Source organism: Delphinapterus leucas, unplaced genomic scaffold, assembly GCF_059928025.1.
Source record: "Delphinapterus leucas isolate spDelLeu-1000000601 "Yukka" unplaced genomic scaffold, BTC_Dleu_Yukka2 spDelLeu_asBTCV2_sq25, whole genome shotgun sequence".
NCBI classification, from domain to species: domain Eukaryota; kingdom Metazoa; phylum Chordata; class Mammalia; order Artiodactyla; family Monodontidae; genus Delphinapterus; species Delphinapterus leucas.
The window spans coordinates 11,431,326-11,448,918 of record NW_028322234.1 but is presented as its reverse complement, the minus strand read 5'-3'; the positions used below and the strand labels follow the sequence as shown (position 1 = coordinate 11,448,918).

The 17,593-nt window shown below is 52.5% G+C and overlaps 1 protein-coding gene across 1 annotated transcript; it reads right to left on the bottom strand.

Moving 5' to 3' along the window:
• Positions 1-3,988: 3,988 nt before the first annotated feature.
• Positions 3,989-17,550, bottom strand: RGL3 (ral guanine nucleotide dissociation stimulator like 3). Its single transcript, XM_089905892.1, is given in 20 exon segments — positions 3,989-4,431; positions 5,987-6,101; positions 6,190-6,342; positions 6,982-7,078; positions 7,167-7,235; positions 7,336-7,431; positions 8,141-8,262; positions 8,354-8,386; positions 8,590-8,676; positions 8,783-8,824; positions 9,426-9,510; positions 9,611-9,714; positions 10,435-10,650; positions 10,761-10,903; positions 15,128-15,342; positions 15,461-15,514; positions 15,689-15,912; positions 16,524-16,637; positions 17,119-17,296; positions 17,471-17,550. Coding segments are annotated over 20 exon segments (2,460 nt in total). The 3' UTR covers positions 3,989-4,198.
• Positions 17,551-17,593: the final 43 nt, after the last annotated feature.

Here is a 17,593-nt window from a genome sequence, read left to right as displayed (position 1 = left end):
ACATCTTTGCCATTAGGAGGGAAAAAATTGCCTGATAATGAAGCTAATGTGGGTTTCTGAACTGTCTGTTACCTCCACCCGTAGACTCTTCCTCTAACTAGACATGGGGCTCACTCCTTCACTTTACTCAGGGCTCTGCCTAAATGTCACCTCCTCAATGAAGCCCTCTTTGCTCACCGTATTTAAAATAGCAACCCTCGGGCTTCCCTGGTGGTGCAGTGCATAAGAATCTGCCTGCCAAGGCAGGGGACACGGGTTCGATTCCTGGTCGGGGAAGATCCCACATGCCACGGAGCAACTAAGCCCGTGCGCCACAACTACTGAGCCTGTGCTCTAGAGCCCGCGAGGCACAACTACTGAGCCCACGTGCCACAACTACTGAAGCCCATGCGCCTAGAGCCCGTGCTCTGCAACAAGAGAAGCCACTGCAATGCGAAGCCTGCACACCGCAATGAAGAGTAGACCCCGCTCATCGCAAGTAAAGAAAGCCCGCATGCAGCAACAAAGACCCAACACAGCCAAAAGTAAAAACAAACAAACAAACAAATAAATAAAATAGCAACCCTCTAGCCCCACACTCCCCATCAGCCCTTAAACGGCTTAGTAGCAGTAGTAGTAGTAGTAGTAGTAGCAGCATTTTGCATTCCCTGTACTTATTTTATCTAATAGGTATTTGATGCTTTGTTATTGATTCACCACCTTTACTAGTCCGTTTTGTTCATTTCTGCATCCCCAGTACCTAGAACAGGGCCTGCCATACAGTAGGAGGTCAGGAAATATTTGTGGAGTAAAAGATTAGTGAAAAACCAAGCTGAGAGATATAGAGAAACAGTTGACTTTGTGTTAGCCACTGGATAGAGCTGTTCCTGAGCACTTCTGCACTTTAAAAAAAAATAAATTTATTTATGTATTTTTGGCTGTGTTGGGTCTTTGTTGATGCACGCAGGCTCTCTCCTTGCGGCGAGTGGGGGCTACTCTTCGTTGCGGTGTGTGGGCTTCTCATTGTGGTGGCTTCTCTAGTTGCGGAGCACTGGGCTCTAGGCGTGCAGGCTTCAGTAGCTGTGCCATTTGGGCTCAGTAGTTATGGCTTGGGGGCTTAGTTGCTCCGTGGCACGTGGAATCTTCCCGGTCCAGGGCTCAAACCTGTGTCCCCTGCATTGACAGGCAGATTCTTGACTACTGAACCACCAGGGAAGTCCTGTCCTGCACTTTTAAAAACAGAAGTCGGGGAATTCCCTGGTGGTCCAGTGGTTAGAATTCCATGCTTCCCCTGCAGGAGGTATGGGTTCTGTTGCTGGTAGGGACTCAGATCCCACAAGCTGGGCAGTGTGGACAAGAAACAAACAACAACAACAAAAAAAACAGAAGTCAATGAGAATCTCTTCCTCCGGAAATTGGCATTTGGTTTGAGTGTGTGTGTGAGAGAGAGGGAGAGAGAGAGAGAGAAAGAGGGAGAGAGAGGGAGAGAAACTGTAAACTGTGATTGTGAGAGGCAAACTAGCCCTGTTGGTAAGTGCATGTGTTCTGATGTATTGCAGGCCATTCAGGTTTGTACCCCAACCTTGCCACTTACCATGCCACCTTGGAAAAGTTACTTAACCCTTCCTAGTCTCAGTTTTTCATGTATAAAATGGGCATGATAATAGTGCACCCCTCCCCGCCCCCACATAAGGCTATTGTGAGGATTATGAGATAGATTATATCAACTTCTGAGAACATGCCTGGTGCATTGTAAGCACTCAGTAAGGATAGCAATTATTTGCTTAAGCTAACTTAAGAAGGATGCTGTTACTTACATCTGGTTGGTCTTTTTTTAAATTAAAACTTTAAAAATTTTTTATATTTATTTTTCATTATTATTATATTTTTGGCTGCGTTGGGTCTTGGTTGCTGGGCGCAGGCTTTCTCTAGTTGCAGCGAGTGAGGGCTGCTCTTCGCTGCGGTGCACGGGCTTCTCATTGTGGTGGTTTCTCTTGTTGTGGAGCACGGGCTCTAGGCACGCGGGCTTCAGTAGTTGCAGCACACAGGCTCAGCAGTTGTGGCACACGGGCTTAGTTGCTCCACGGCATGTGGGATCTTCCCAGACCAGGGCTCAAACCCATGTCCCCTGCATTGGCAGGCGGATTCTTAACCACTGTGCCACCAGGGAAGTCCTGATTGGTCTTAATGTCTTAATAGAGAAAAAAAAAAATCCTGTAAAGTAGCGTGCTCTGTGCTTAACAGTTTTTCATGAGGCCCTACATGATAACTAGATTCTTCTAGTTCCTCTCCCACTCCAGACAATGCCTGGGCATCCCCCATTATTGTTCCAGGGACAATGTTTAGAACCCTAGGGATTGTCTTTGGTTTTTTTTTTTTTCATGTTCACCAGAATTCTCCCTTTTCCTAGTAACAGCAAATGTAATTTCTATTTACATGCCCTCCCAGACTCCATTCCTGTGATTTGAAATGTCTCTGCCAGCTGACAGAATGAGCACAGGACCCAGGCCTGGCCAATGAACATATCACATTCCCCTGAACACAGTGATTGGCTCAGGGGTGGTTACAAGACACGCTGGTCCAGTCAGCACCTGCTCTGGGACTTTTGCTGGAGCTGATGGGATGAAGGGATTTTCCTTGCATGGGAAGGTGGAGCTGGTGGGATGTAAGCCTGGCACTGCCCCAACGAGGGTGAGGCTGCCTTGGAGTGGGGCAGTAGTCATTTAAATGTTCTTTTGGCTACTGTAATAGAGACCCAAATCATAACGTGATGGCTTAAATAAGATAGGCATTTAGTTCTCTCTTTTGTAACAATCCAAGTAGCAGCAATACAATATGGCTGCTCCCTGGTCTCAGAGGGCCACACTCCTTCCAGTTTATGGCTCAGTTATTCAGAGGGTATGATCCACCTACTCCAAGATGATCTACTCCACGTCTTCATTCTAACCACCAGGAGGCGGAAAAGGGAGAAGGAGAGGACACAACCCTTCTTCTCTTCAAGGACAGAGCCTGGAATTTACCCATATACTTTCCCTCTACATCTCATTGGCTAAGACTTTGTCATATGACCACATTTTGCTGCAAGGGAGACTGGAAATGTGGTTTTTACTCTGGGTAGCCAGCTAAAAATCAGTGTTTCCATTACCATAGAAGAAGGTGAATGGATTTAGGGAGACAATGGACAGTCTCATTCTCAGAGCAAATCAGAGGCAAGAGATTTTGTTACAAAGTCCTGGTGACATCTTTTGAGTCCCTGGATCCAACTGTGCCTGAAGCTGGACCCATGGAACTTTACAATTACAGGGCATTCATTTCCTTTTTGGCACATACCTGTTTGATTTGGGTTTTTGATCACTCGAAACACAAAGAACCCTGATTAATATAGTTAGATATAAAGCCCCTAGTTGATGTCTGGCAGAGTGGGAGTTCATGAGTCAGTATAATTCTTGTTGTTGCTGTTGTTGATATGATTATGTTGCGGGTGGCCCTACAGCTCACTTCGTCTGTGCCTTCTCTACCTGTTTCTTCATCCTACCCCAGTACCGCTAGCTCACCCCTCTCATCCTCACAGCCCTTAATGACTCACGGGTGATGATGTTATTTGTCTCTGATTCCAGTGAAATTTCTTCTTCACTCTCCCATATACATGGCAGAAAAGAATCATACCACCCCAACAATGTTGAGGGAGGGAGTCCTGAACCCTCTGTTTGTGATAGAGACGCCCCTGGATTCAAGTCATGCCTCACCCTGTGGAGCACAGGCTCCGGACGCGCAGGCTCAGCGGCCATGGCTCACGGGCCCAGCCGCTCCGCAGCATGTGGAATCTTCCCGGACTGGGGCATGAACCCGTGTCCCCTGCATCGGCAGGCGGACTCTCAACCACTGCGCCACCAGGGAAGCCCTCAATTCTTATCTTGATGAAAAGTGAACATGAAGCACAGGCGCAGAACAAACAAGACTCCTGCTTTCATAACTTTGATCACTATTTTCATCCACTTCTATTGCTTCAGATATGTCTCCAGCAGTTACAAGATTTCTCTGGGAGAGGGTCTGACCCCTGACACCGCACCCCTTTCTATGTTTATGGGATGAAGCTCTCCACCAGCCACCCATGGGCTGATGTCTTTGGAATAGGGGTCTGGTGCCAAAAGGGTCAGAGGGATGAGGTCCAATAAAGTTTGGGGAGGGGGAGTTTACAGGGTATGGAGGACAATGGCCTCTACTGGGGAATGAGAGATTTCCAGAGAAGAGCTCCCTCCCTGCCCCCTGGTGAGAGAAGCCAGGCCCCTTGCTGCCCATGGGGCCCATGTCCTGGAGGAGGGGGAGAACCACCTCAGGCTGGGGAGACTGAAGTTGTGTGCCGGGCCCCCTCCTTCCGCCGCAGCACGAAGTCTCCAGGGGCGGCTGGGCTCATTGCGTAGAAGACATTGGCATTGTCAGGAATCAGGAGCTCTGACCAGGGGCGGAGATGATGGTGAAAGGCCCACACAACCTCATTCTTCCCTCACAAAGGACCTAGGTAACCTTCCACCATTCACCTTGGAGCCTGAACAACCTTGGGTCCCTTCAGCTAGTGCTAAGCCAACCTCATTCTCCTCTCTCTGTGAACCTAGACCACTTCCCACTCAAAGCCTGCACAACCTCATGTCTCCCCCCACCTCCAACCCCGTGAACCTAGGCTACCTCCTGCTATTTCCCCCTGGAGTCTAGACAACCTGCACTACCAGCTTGAACAAAGTCAGGCCACCCAGCCCAATCAACTTCCTGCCCATTCCACCCTTCCCCCACAGCCAACTCCCAGCCAAGTGCATACTGCTCTCACCATGAACTTGGACAACTTCTTACTTCCCATTTCCAGCCTGTACAAACCTCACACTTGACACGTGAACAACCTCATGTATCCTTCCTAATGTCCAGCCAACCTCACATCATGCCCTTTAATGTGTCGCTTTCTCTCTGGTTTTTTTTTGGCCACACTGTGGGGCTTGCGGGATCTTAGTTCCCCGACCAGGGATGGAACCCGTGCCCCCTGCAGTGGAAGCGCAGAGCCCTAACCACTGGACTGCCAGGGAATTCCTTAGCATGTCAATCTCTTGCCTCTCTCTCTTTTTTCTTCCTACATTTTTTTCTCCATTTAAAAAACTTTTTAATTGAAGTATAGTTGATTTACAATATTGTGTTAATTTCTTCTGTACCGCAAAGTGACTCAGTTATACAGAATTCTTTTTCATATTCTTTTCGATTATGGTTTGTCACAGGATACTGAATATAGTTCCCTGTTGCCTCTCCCTCTTTTTTTTTTTTTTTTTTTTGCGGTACGCGGGCCTCTCACCGTTGTGGCCTCTCCCGTTGTGGAGCACAGGCTCCGGACACGCAGGCCCAGCGGCCATGGCTCACAGGCCTAGCCGCTCCGCGGCATGTGGGATCTCCCCGGACCGGGGCACAAACCCGTGTCCCCTGCATTGGCAGGCGGACTCTCAACCACTGGGCCACCAGGGAAGCCCCTGCCTCTCCTTCTTGAAAACTGGACAACCTCCTACTCACCTGTACACTGAACGATCTCATGCTTCCCTACCCTGAATTTCAGTACCATGTGGCCCTCGCCTATGCCAAATTCAGAGTCCCCATGCTGAGCCTGGACAAACTCATTTCCCCTCAGATCCAAGCCCAGACCCTGCTTCAGTCTTGTGCTCCACCAGGTTGAGCCTGAATAACCTCATGATTCTACAAATTTAAGCCCGGATGACCTTCTACATTCCCTCTCCACTGGACCCTGGACAATCTCATTTCCCCATAAATCCTAGGAAGTCACCTTTGGTGCCCGCTTCCCTCACACTGAGACAGGACAACCTCATGACCCCACCTAATGAAGGTACCAATATTTTTCTGCCCTTAACCCAACCCTGCTTCATCTCACCCCTACTCTGTGCCAGAACCATCCCGGTCAGTCTGCCGCCCCCCTCCTGAAGCTGCCCCCCAGCTCTGGCTCCAAGCTGTCCCTGCTCACCCCTGTCCCCAGGAAGGGCTTGGAAGAGCTGATAGTCCTGGGCCCAGGGCTGAGCCACATTGTGCTTTTCCAAGGCTCGCTGCACCACGCTGGGGGCCTTGTCCTGACTAGTGAGCTGGGAAGAGAGGGCGAGAGGTGAGGGATGACAGCCCAAGCCCCAAGGGCAGGGCTGCCACCAGCAGGTCCCAGGCACAGCCCCTCACCAGGATGCTCCGATACAGATTTCCATGGTCATTGTCGATGCTGACTCGGACGACGCAGGCCTCTGAGCCCTGTTGCCCCGGGAGGGAGATGTGAGGGCCACTCAAGGGCAAGGCTAGGGTCCGGGGGCCTGGTAGGTCTGGGCTCAGTGGCAGCTGTAGGCAGTGGGGTGGGGACTGAGCGGTGAGAGCACGAGGCCCCTCCCTCATTGTATGCAACACGTCTTCCTGCACACCCCAAGCCTGGGACATGCAATTAGGGTACATACACAAGCCCACATCTATGCAATCCCATCACATACAGACTTTCATGCCCTGTTACATGAATTCACACACGACTCATGTTCACACACAAGAAACCCTGTGTAACCAGAGAGCGGCGACTGCACCCATTTGCTCACAATTGTTGGATACACACAAGCCCATGTCCATGAAAAACCCTGCACGTGGTCCTGTGGATATTCATGCCCGCATTTCCCCTCCAGGTATGCAAATTCCTAGGAAAATGCATATCTGTGCAAAAGTGGGTGATTGCACCCCAGAGTACCTTGTGTCTAAGTGGAAGCTCTGGTCCAGATCTGAGCATAACTGATGGACAGTCCCTCAAACGGGGCCATGAAAATGCACGTGGCTTCCTGGACATATCCCTAGAGTGTTCAGCCAACTGTGTGCATAGTCTCCTGTGTACATACCTAGCCCCCAAATCCTGTACACACACACACACACACACACACACACACACACACACACAGCCCTGGGTGCCCGCAGTCCCACATGTACACATAGTCCTGGTACCTTGGTGCTGGGGCCCTGGGGCCCTGGAGAGGCCGGAGGACTGCCGGGAGGAGGGTCCCTCGTTCTAGGACTGGATGGGGGGGACGCTGGGGACAGACTGGGGGAGACACAGAGTCTGAAGTGGGGTGGCTGTCCTGATCTCTGATCCTGTCCTCTCCAGCCCCTTTACCAAATGGGATGCTGACCTGGAGGTGGAGGATGAGGGATCCCTGGGACTCCCACCAGGGGATGAGCCTCTCTCTCGGGACAGCTTCCTGAAAATAGAGACAGGGGATGAGGCTGAGCCCAGACTCAGTCCCAGGAGCGGATGCCATCTCTGCCCACGTCACTCCCCACATACTCCCTGAGACTCACGCGCTGAGGCGCTTGGTGAGGCTGATTCGCCGCCGGACGCGTGGGGAGCTGGGGCAGGAGGCGGCCGGTGGCTCAATGACCCGGGAGATGCGGTAGCTGAGGGGTCAAGATGCAGATGGGATGGGGGGGTTGGGAAATGAGTTAGAATCGGTCGGGAGCTGGGTTTTGGGTGTGTGTGTGTGTGGGAACAGCCAGGGGGTGGGCACCCAATGTTGGGGTCAGGGCCATTACAGCTGTGGGGTCTTATCAGGGATAAGATGAGATGGCTTGGTTGGCAGGTCACACAGGGGTTTACAGAGTGGGACTGAGGAGTCAAATTGGGTCGGGGATAGAGTTCAAGGTTAGATAATCACTGAGGTCAATTGTTAGGATCATGGATTCAGTAGAATGAAAAGAAACCATTGGGACAGTTGAGTTGGATGCTCTGACATAAGAGTCAGTTGCTCAGAATTGGGGGTCAATGATTGGGCTCAGAGAGTCATATGGGGGTTATGAATGGGGTCATGGGTCAGATAGGGCCAGAGGTGGGAGGAAAGAAAAGATGAGATGGTTGAATGGAATGGCCAGCTGCATGTTAAAGGTTGAAGTCAGAAAGTCAGATGGGTCAAAGTTTGGGGTCAGAGGTCAACTGGGGCCCTCGACTGGGCCGCAGACAATGCAAGGTGACAGGCTGGGTGGGGGGGTGTCAGGGCTCAGGAGGGGGGTCTTAGGAGGAGCTGGAGAGGTGCATGGGGGAGGTGGATCCAGTGTGTGATCCAGGGTCAGCGGGTGGGAGGTTGGTCAGGCCAGGCCACATGTTGGTCACCTCTGCTCCTCGCTGAGCTGGCGCTGGGTGTGCAGGGCAGCCAGGATGGGCAGGTGGGAGCTCAGGCAGTAGCTCTGACAGCGCCTCTGCAGCTGCTGGATGTGGGCCAGGATCTCCCACTCCTGAGGGGGTGGCCTCTGAGACCCCGTCCATGCTCAACCCCCATCCTGGACCGCCCGCACCCCCCGCATGCCCACCCCAGTGCCCACTTACCTTCCTCCTCTTCTCAAAGTTGATGAGATCCCCCTGGGGGCAAATTTTGTCTGAACTGGAACCTCCAGGGTCAAGGATCAAGGGTCAAGGTCAGGGGTTGGGATGTCAGGAGCCCTACCGCACTAAGGGGGCTGGGGTTAGGAGCACAAGGCAGGGTCACGGCTGTGAGGTCAGGAGGCCGTCTGTGCTGAGGGTGAGTGAGGCTGGGGTCAGGAGTCAAGGGTCAGGGCTCAGACCTCCAGCATGTCCGGCAGGGCTGTATCCAGCATAACCAGGTCCGTGAGAAAGGTGCCAAGGTAGGGGATGGGGCCTGGGGGCAGTTTCTGTGGCCCCCAGAGCTCCAGTCACTCTCAGCCATCACCAACCCCACCAGGCTCCACCCCCCACCCAGGATCCTGCTTGTCCCTCATCCCAAACCACATCACTCACTGAGGGCAGGCTTCCTGGGGGGGCATTCTCCTCGGTAGCCTCCTCCTGGGGGAAGGGGAAGAACTGAGCAGTCCTGGGCTCTCTTTGTCCCCTCCCTCGGGGAAGATGCCTCCATCACAAGCAGTTGTAAAGGCCATACCCAAGGGAAAGTGAACAGGGAGGGGGAGAGAACGGGTAAGCAGCAGGGGGCAGGGCTCACTGGGGATGATGGGAGGTGGGGCTTGTGGGTGCCTTGGCCCCCAAGGCTGGCCTTAACACAGGTGAAAATCCTTGTACCTGGAGATCCCCCAGAAATGCCCTGAACCTTGTTGGCACATTTTTTTTTCCAGTTTTTCTTATCAAAGTCAAGTCCTTAGCAGAATTTTTTTTTTTTCACTCTTTGCTCTGACTCTGGCCTTCAGTGACCTTTTCCCTGTAACTTCTGGTATTTGTTGAATGAATAAATAAGGCAGCCACCAAGTGTGAGCTATAATGAGGGCAGCAGAGGGAGTAAAAACGCAGGGCTGCCCACAAACAAGAGGAAGGACATTCTCGAGGCATAGGGAAAGGACACTGAATGTTATGACAATGACAAGCAATGCCCTGCCGGGCCCCTGGTCACCTTCCTGGGCCTGGGATCTGAGGGGTCCTCACCCATCTGTACCTGGGAGAGAATCTCTCTGCTGCTGAGGTGATTGTTCTCATCGGAAAAAATCTGCGAAAGTTTCCTGAAAGTGGATAACGGTTCCCTGGGGGTACAGGAGAGGGGTCAGGGGTGGCCGCGGGGAGAGTCAGAGCTGGCATGAGGTGGGCAAGGAGTCCCGCGCCACCACCCCGCCCCTTGCTCACCGGCTCAGGGCACCCCAGCTGCGCTTGAGCCGGTAGATGGGGTTAGACTGCAGGGCGGACAGGATGGCGCGCAGGGAGGAGAAGTTCCGCAGTTCCCGGCAGCGCTGGGGAGCGGGGTGGGGGATCGCTGGTCACACCGCCAAGCCTTAACTCCAAGTATGATCCACCTTTGATCCCGTGACTTGTGACCCCAGGTTAGATCCTTACAGCTCGCCCCATATCTGACGAGCTACCCAGATTCAGCCTCCTCCCCCAGGGGCCCCCTCCCCCTCTCCAAGCTGCAGTCCCATCCCCTCCCCCAGCTGCCCCTCCATTCCCTTCCTCTGACCTTGGCTTCCCGTGTCCCCACTCCTTACTTCTCCCTGGGCCCCAGACGGACCCGTAGCATCTCTCCTAGACCCAGACTCCTCCCCCCCAGCCCAAGTCTCACCCCAGGTGTCAACCTTCTTCACCCTTCGCCTTGCCACGCCCCCACTCTCTTTCCTGGCCCCCATTTCTACTCTTCCTCTCTGCTCAGGCTCCTGCCCCGCTTCCATCCAGTCTCTTTCAGGACCTCTGCCTCCGTCTCTTGGCTTTGGTCTCTCCTCCAAGCCTATCCGCTCCCCAGTGCCCCCATCCCATCCTTATTCCTAGACCAGCCCTGCGTCCCTCTGCGGTCTCAGGCGCCAGTCCCGCCCAGTCACGTCCTAGGCTTTCTCTTAGGCACCTCCCAGCCCCAATCCTCCAAGTATCCCCAGACCCCAGTCCTCGGCCTTCCGCCCGCCCCCGACCTCTCTCTGGCCTCGGTGCCCCATGGCCCCTTCCACCCACCCCCCGACAGGCACCTGCGCGATGCGGATCCACTTCTCCAGCCGCTGCGCCCTCTGCGGGGCGGCCAGGCCCGGCGACCCGAGCACCGAGCCCAGCACGCAGCCGGTCACCGTGTTGAACTGGGTCACAGTGGCGCGCACAGTGGAGGCGGTGCCTGTGGCCCCCGGCCGGTCCCGCTGCGACCACACGGAGCCCAGGCACTCGAAGGGCCGCACGCGCGAGAAGAGCTCCTGCGCGCGGGGGTTGGGGGTGGGTAGGATCTGTGCTCAGCTGGGCATCTTCCCCTTCCCCCTCCTCTACGCCCCGCCCCCTCCCGACCGCACCCAGCAGGGATCCTCACCGCATCCATCAGGGTCAGCTGCTCGGCCACGTCGTCTACACTGAAGTCCAGGAGCTCAGGACCTTCCCGCACGAGTCCTTCCACCTCTTCCAAGCAGCCTACCGGGGAGTCTGGACGGGGTATCTGGGCAACCCCTGGATGTCCTGAGGGAGCATTAGAGGGGGTTAAAAATTCTGAAGTTTGAATCCAGGACTGGCTGCGTGACCTTGGGCATCTGTGATCCTCACTTTTCTCATCTGTGAAACAGAGGTCTCCTTGAGTGTTTTTAAGAACATCAGAGCAGCAGTAACTGTTCATTGAGCATCTTGGGTGGATTAACGGGGAAATTTATACACTAACCCTGCGAGGGAGGTACTATTGTGCACCCTTTTTAAGGGCAAAACTGAGGCAGGAATTTGCTCTAACTCACATCTTCAGTAAATGGCAGAGATCTGAAGCCAGGTGCTCAAAGTCTAGAATAGAAAATAGAGCTTTTTGACTTTGAACCTGTATTAGGATAGGATCCATCTGCCCTTTTCTGGTGGTTAGAGGTGGTATAACCTTGTGGTTAAGGAAAGGTTATCGTCTTAACGTCCCCAGTTCAAATCCAAACTGGTCCACCGGGGTGCTGTGCGAATTAAGCAAGACTTTAAACCTCTCTGTGCCTTGGTTTCTTCACTTGGATTTTTATTTTAATCACATGAAATCACGCATACCAGACGGCTATAAAGTACTCAATAAATATGATTTTTCTGAGGTGACGTTCAATGGTGGCGCCCCCTAGGGGGACATTTTGGAAGTTGAAATCTTGCCACAAGAGGGGCTTGGCACTCATAGTGAAGAATTGTATCACCAGCCTCCAAATGTCCCTCCAAGAAATTTGTGTCCTTGAAAAACCTGTTTACAATACTTGGCACCTAGAACTCAACTATCTTGCTCATAAACACTAATTATTTTGGCTCTAGAAAGGCAAGGACTGTGAACTTTGTTTTGTATGGAAATGGCAAGTGTTGTTCACCATTTTGGAAGTTGATGTCACCAACATCTATGCTGCTGCATCTGTGTCGCCAGTGCATCCCCCTGCATTAGTTTCTGGCTGCCATATTCACCATGATGCTATGGCAGGTGAAGGCACTGAACAACTTCATCATGTCTCCTGGTGAGGCATGCCCAGACACTGACATACCAACAAGTATAGTTGATTGTTGTGTAAATTGCTTTTGTCTTATTTCTCCTTCCTATTACAATTTCAGCATCATATTATTATTTTTAAATTATCTGTGTAAATCTGTTTAAGTATCTGTCTTTCATTTCGTATTAGGACAGGTAGCATTGCAAAATACTACTTTATTTTTATTTTTTTGGCTGTGCCATGCTGCATGCAGGATCTTAGGTCCTGGAACAGGAATCGAACCTGTGCCCCCTGCAGTGGGAGCACAGAGTCTTAACCACTGGGCCACCAGGGAAGTCCCGCAAAATATTAGTTTTTAAAAGTGAGCATAGGGGGAAAAATTACTCAGCCATAGAAAGGAACGAAATTGGGTCATTTGTAGAGATGTGGATGGACCTAGAGACTGTCACACAGAGTGAAGTAAATCAGAAAGAGAAAAATAAATATTGTATATTAACACATATATGTGGAATCTAGAAAAATGGTACAGATGAACCTGTTCGCAAGGCAGAAATGGAGACACAGATGTAGAGAACAACACCAAGGAGGGAAAGAGTGGGGTGGGATGAATTGGGATTGACATATATATACTAATATGTATAAAATAGACAACTAATAAGAACCTGCTGTATAAAAAATAAATAAAATAAAAATTTTAAAAAATCCCATAACTTGAGCACCAAAAAAAAAAAAAAGAAAGTGAGCATGGGGAAAAAAATTGCACGTAAATCTAATCAAACCTTTAGCTCTTACAGCAAATACGGTGAATAGAGGAACGTGCTTCATGTCACCATGAGAAAGCTAACAGGTAAATGGAGAAGGATGTGAGACATTCCTCGGGACAAATGACCCATTATTTTCTCCTAATGCCATTAATCAAAAGGCAAAGAGGAACAGTCATAGAAAAAGAGAGATCTAAGAAATGAACACTTGGGACTTCCCTGGTGGCATAGTGGTAAAGAATCCGCCTGCCAATGCAGGGGACACGGGTTTCAGCCCTGGTCCAAGAAGATCTCACATGCCGCAGAGCAACTAAGCCCGTGCGCCACAACTACTGAGCCCGTGTGCCACAACTACTGAAGCCCGCACACCTTGAGTCCGTGCTCCGCAACAAGAGAAGCCACCGCAACGAGAAGCCCGAGCATCACAACGAAGAGTAGGCCCCGCTCGCCGCAATTAGAGAAAGCCCGCGTGCAGCAACGAAGACCCAACACAGCCAAAAGTAAATAAATAAAATATATAAATTTATTTTTTAAAAAAAGAACACTTTAAATGGATCTTTGGTTTTGGAAGAAACAACTATAAAGAAGACAACTTAGGAACAATAGGGGAATTTGAATATGAGTATTTTTTGATATTGAGTAATTATTGCTGATTTCGTTGGAAAAGATTGTGGGCATGAAGGTTATATATATATTTAAAGTCCTTGTCAATTACCGGTGAGAACCAAAGTATTTGTGTGTGAAGGGACGTAAGTCTGGGATTTGCCTTCAAATCATCCTGAAAAAAAAATTTTTGGTCAAATTGATAATTGTTGAAGATGAGTGATGGGTGTTTCAGTGTTCTTTACATTACTTCTCTCTACTTTTCTATATGTCTGAAATTTTCCATGGTAAAAAGTAACTCCCAAACAAGGATACTAAGGTTCCCAGATCCTGGCATAAAGTCAGTGTTCGATAAATGTTCATTTTCTCCTCTTACCTCAAGAACTCATAGCTTAGGGCAGCACTTTCAATAGAATTTTCTGCAGTGGTGGAAATATTTTCTACCTGTGCTGCCCAATGTGGTTACTGAGCACTAGAAATGTGGCCATTGTGACCAAAGAACTGATTTTAATTTTTATTTAATGTTAATTAAGTTCAATTTTAATAGCCACATGGGGCTAGTGGCTACCCCACTGCCCTGTGCAGCTCTGATGACTTGGAATCAGCTGGTGAAATATTGAAGGCAGAGGAAGAAAGATACTTGGTAACCAGGAGGGAAGATGAAGGGATAAAATGTATATAAATAACTCTCACCAGGTGAGAGAAGTGGTTGCTACTTCGTAAAGCAGAGAGGAATGTGGCCAGTTTAAGGATTAAAGAATGGATTAGGGATATAAAGCTCTTGTGACAGGGATCAGATCAAACACAGATGGGTGAAAGATGATACTTTACAAGCAGGATGCAATTACTCAGTAGACAAATCCGTGTTGTAACTGACCCTGGGGATAGAGTTGGGGACAAGACCAATAGGTTCTATGCAGAAAAATAAGGCAGGTAATAGGACTCAGAGTGGGAGGCTGTATTTGTTGGGGGGGGATCTGAGAAGGCATGTCTGAGGAGATGACAACTGAAAAAAGATCTGCATGAAGTATGTGGATATTTCTCCTTCCCCCCAAAGCTCTCTACAACAGAGGTTGTAGATCTCTGCTGTAGAGAGCAACAAACGTGGCATGTGGGATCTTAGTTCTCTGACCAGGGATTGAATGCATGCCCCCTGCAATGGAAACGCAGAGTCTTAACCACTGGACCACCAGGCAAGTCCCAGCAAACTTTTCCATAAAAGGCTAGATAGTTTGCTGACACCCACTTCACTAGAAAACATCAGTATGATTTATTGTATCGATTTCATTATAAGTGGTAGATTCTAATAAGTAAGAATCTGTGATAACAACAGTAATGAAAATAATACTATTTGCCAAGCCCTCATTAGTTGTTTATTTACTTGTCCACTAATTGTCTTCCCCAGGGAACAGGGAGCTCCTGTCCACTGTTACGTGCCCAGAGCCAGTGGCTAAATATCTGTTGAATGAATGAAGAAGCCAATGAGGTAAGTACTGTCATTGCCCCCATTTTGCAGATAAGGAAACTGAGGCTCAGAGAGGTGATTTATCCAAGGTCGCACAGTCAGCAAATGGCAGAACTAGGATTTGAACCCAGGTCTCTGTAGCTCCTAAGGCAAGTAGTAATAGATGATTTGTAACCAAAAACACAGGGTATCCTGACCCAATGATGGACTATCTTTGTAGTTGGGATGTGTTGTGTGGGGGAGGTGATAGACAAATGCCAATACTTTAAACAAAGGGCTATTATCCCCATTTTACAGGTGGAGAAACTGAGGCTCAGACAGGGTTAAGAACCTTGCCCAAGATCTGTAGCTCCTCCGTGAGGGGAGAAGACACCTGGGGGAGGGAGAATGCCTGTTCCGGACACTATCGGTTCCCCAACCCGCTCACCTGCCCATGTCTGGGACCGCTCCTCTTCTTCCTGCTGTGGCTCAGCATTCTTCAGGAAATCTCCCAGCAGCTTTTCTGCCTCCCGGGCCTCAGCCCCTGATGGGGCTGCCCAGCCCAGAAAGGTGCAAACACTGCCTAGGTCCGAGTGGGCAGGGGGATCCCAGAAATCCTGAGGGTAGTCCCGCAGCCAGGAGCCCAGCACTGACACCACAGCCCTGGCCAGAGGGGTGGGGCCTCAGAGGCCAGCCCAGAGCTCTGGACCGCTGGAGCCCCTACACTTCAGATCCTTTTGACCTCTATGCCCCCCTGCCTACACCCGACGGGAGGACAAACCTCAGGTTGTTGTTGAAGGTCAGATCTCTTCCCTCTGTCTTCTTGATCTCTACCCTGGAAAGACATCCCCCCATCCGCCATCAGGTGAGGAAGAGGGCGGCTGGAGGGGACTCAGGAGGAAGATTCTGGGGTTGGAGGGGGGGGTCCTGGTTCTAAACCGGAGGGAGCAGAGGAGTATCCGGGTGAAGGTCTGGGGTGGGAACATGAGAGTCCCCCGTTGGTACTAACCCCGGCGGCAGGGGCGGCGGCGGCGGTGGCAGGAGAAGGTCCAGCACGTGGGCAGTGGGCACAAAGGCCCGGTGGGTGGCCAGGAAGGCAGGCACGAAGCCTGGGTCCTGCTCGCGGTCTCCAGACACCAACTCCCGCACCAGCCGCTCCAGCCGCGCTGCCCTCAGCGCCCGCACCTTGCTGGTGCGATAATGGAGGAAGGTGTCGGCACCGGGGCTAGGGGCCTGCGGGGCAGGGTGACCGCAGTGAGACACAGAAGAGTGGGTCCCAGCATCCCATTCCAATCGTGTCTTTGGGAAGCACCGATCTTGCATTTGATCCTGTCCATTCTTCTGAATCCTGCCCCCTGAGTTCATCATTCTTCCCCCTAGCACAATCGACCCCCGAAACCCGCCTGGAACCTCCTCGTCCGCCCAGGCCCCGCCCTGCCCTCTGCCCCATTTACAAGTCACCCCTACCTCACCCCCACCTCCGCCCCCAGGCTGCTCCCAGCTCTCCTGCCGCGCTTCACTGGCCCGTTCCCAGGCTCTCCGCCCCACCTCGCTCTCGCCTGGTCTCTTCTAAAGACCACTCCTTCAGCTCCGCCCCACTAAACCTGGCTTACCTAGGCCCTGCCGTCCAGCTCCGTCCCCAAGTCCTGCAAGTCACCTCGGCCTCACCTGGCCCCGCCTCCTCATCTACCCCACTCACCTGGCCGCCCCCGGGCCCCACTCCATCCTTACCTGGTCGCCTCTAAGCCCCGCCCCTCCTTCGGGCCCCAGTTCCTCCCCTCCACTCAGCCCCGCCCTCACCTGGTCACCTTCCGCTCGGCCTCAGCCTCCTACCCGTTCCTCACCTGGGTGCCCCGAGGCCCTGCTCCCGGACTCAAGCGCTGACTGCGCTGCCGCCGCAGGGAGACACTGTACACCGCGCCGTCCTCGGTCTCCTCGCCCCAGTCCTGCAGCGGCGCCTGGACGCGGAGGCGAGCTCAGGACGCCGCAGGGGGAAGGCTCCTGGGACCACGGACCCGCCTCTTCCGCGGACTCAAGCCTGATCCCTCCAGTTTTATCCCCCTTTGCCGGCCAGAGTCAGTGAGACTCGGGGCAGGGGTCCAGGCTCGGGAAGTCCCCTCGGCGCCGCGGGTACCCTCCTACCTAGCCCTTGGGAGGATCGGGTGGCATTTGGGGACGTCCCAGGGTCCAGTCTTAGCGAGTCTGTCTCTAGTCCCTCCCGCAGATGCGTTCAGAGACACTCCCGCCACCAACCATCCCTAAAAGGAGCCAGCCACTTCACTGGGTCAGGGGCCGGGAGGCCAGAGGTAGGGACTCCCAGGCTGTTCCGAAGGGTCCGATTTGAGGGGAGAGAGGATCCAAGGGGCGGTCGGGGACCTGGAGTTTCTGGACTTGAGGGTCGCCAGGGATGTGGGGTCCTGGGACCCCAGGTCCCCTTACCAGGGCGAGCTCCTTGCTCGTCGTCCGCTCCATGGTCCGCTCCCGTCCCGCTCTGCCGCGCGGCTGAGTGAGGCGGAAGGGCCGGTCGGGGAGCAGTGGCCGGGAGTCGGGCCGGCGGGGCGGGGCGGCTGGGCAGCGCGGGGGCGGGGCGGGGTGGACCCACTGCTCGCGGTTGCCCCTGCCAGACCCCAGCGCCCAGCCCAGGGCCCTGGGGAAGAGGTCCGAGCTCTCCGGATAAATGTGTATAAATCTGAGCCCAGGAGAAAGGACGCCTCTCTCTCTCTCCCAGTGGAGGGCTCTTTTTTGTGTCCCCAGGTGTGGAGGAGCTAATGTGTACAGCTAAGTGGGGTACAGGTCTGCGTCCTCAGAAGGAGAGTCCGCTTGCTCAGACGGGGAGGGCTGGTCCGCCCCAGGTGTGGAGGTATTTCTCATTTCTCTGGAGGGGCGGAGGGAGCTCAACCTGTGTCCCTAGCTT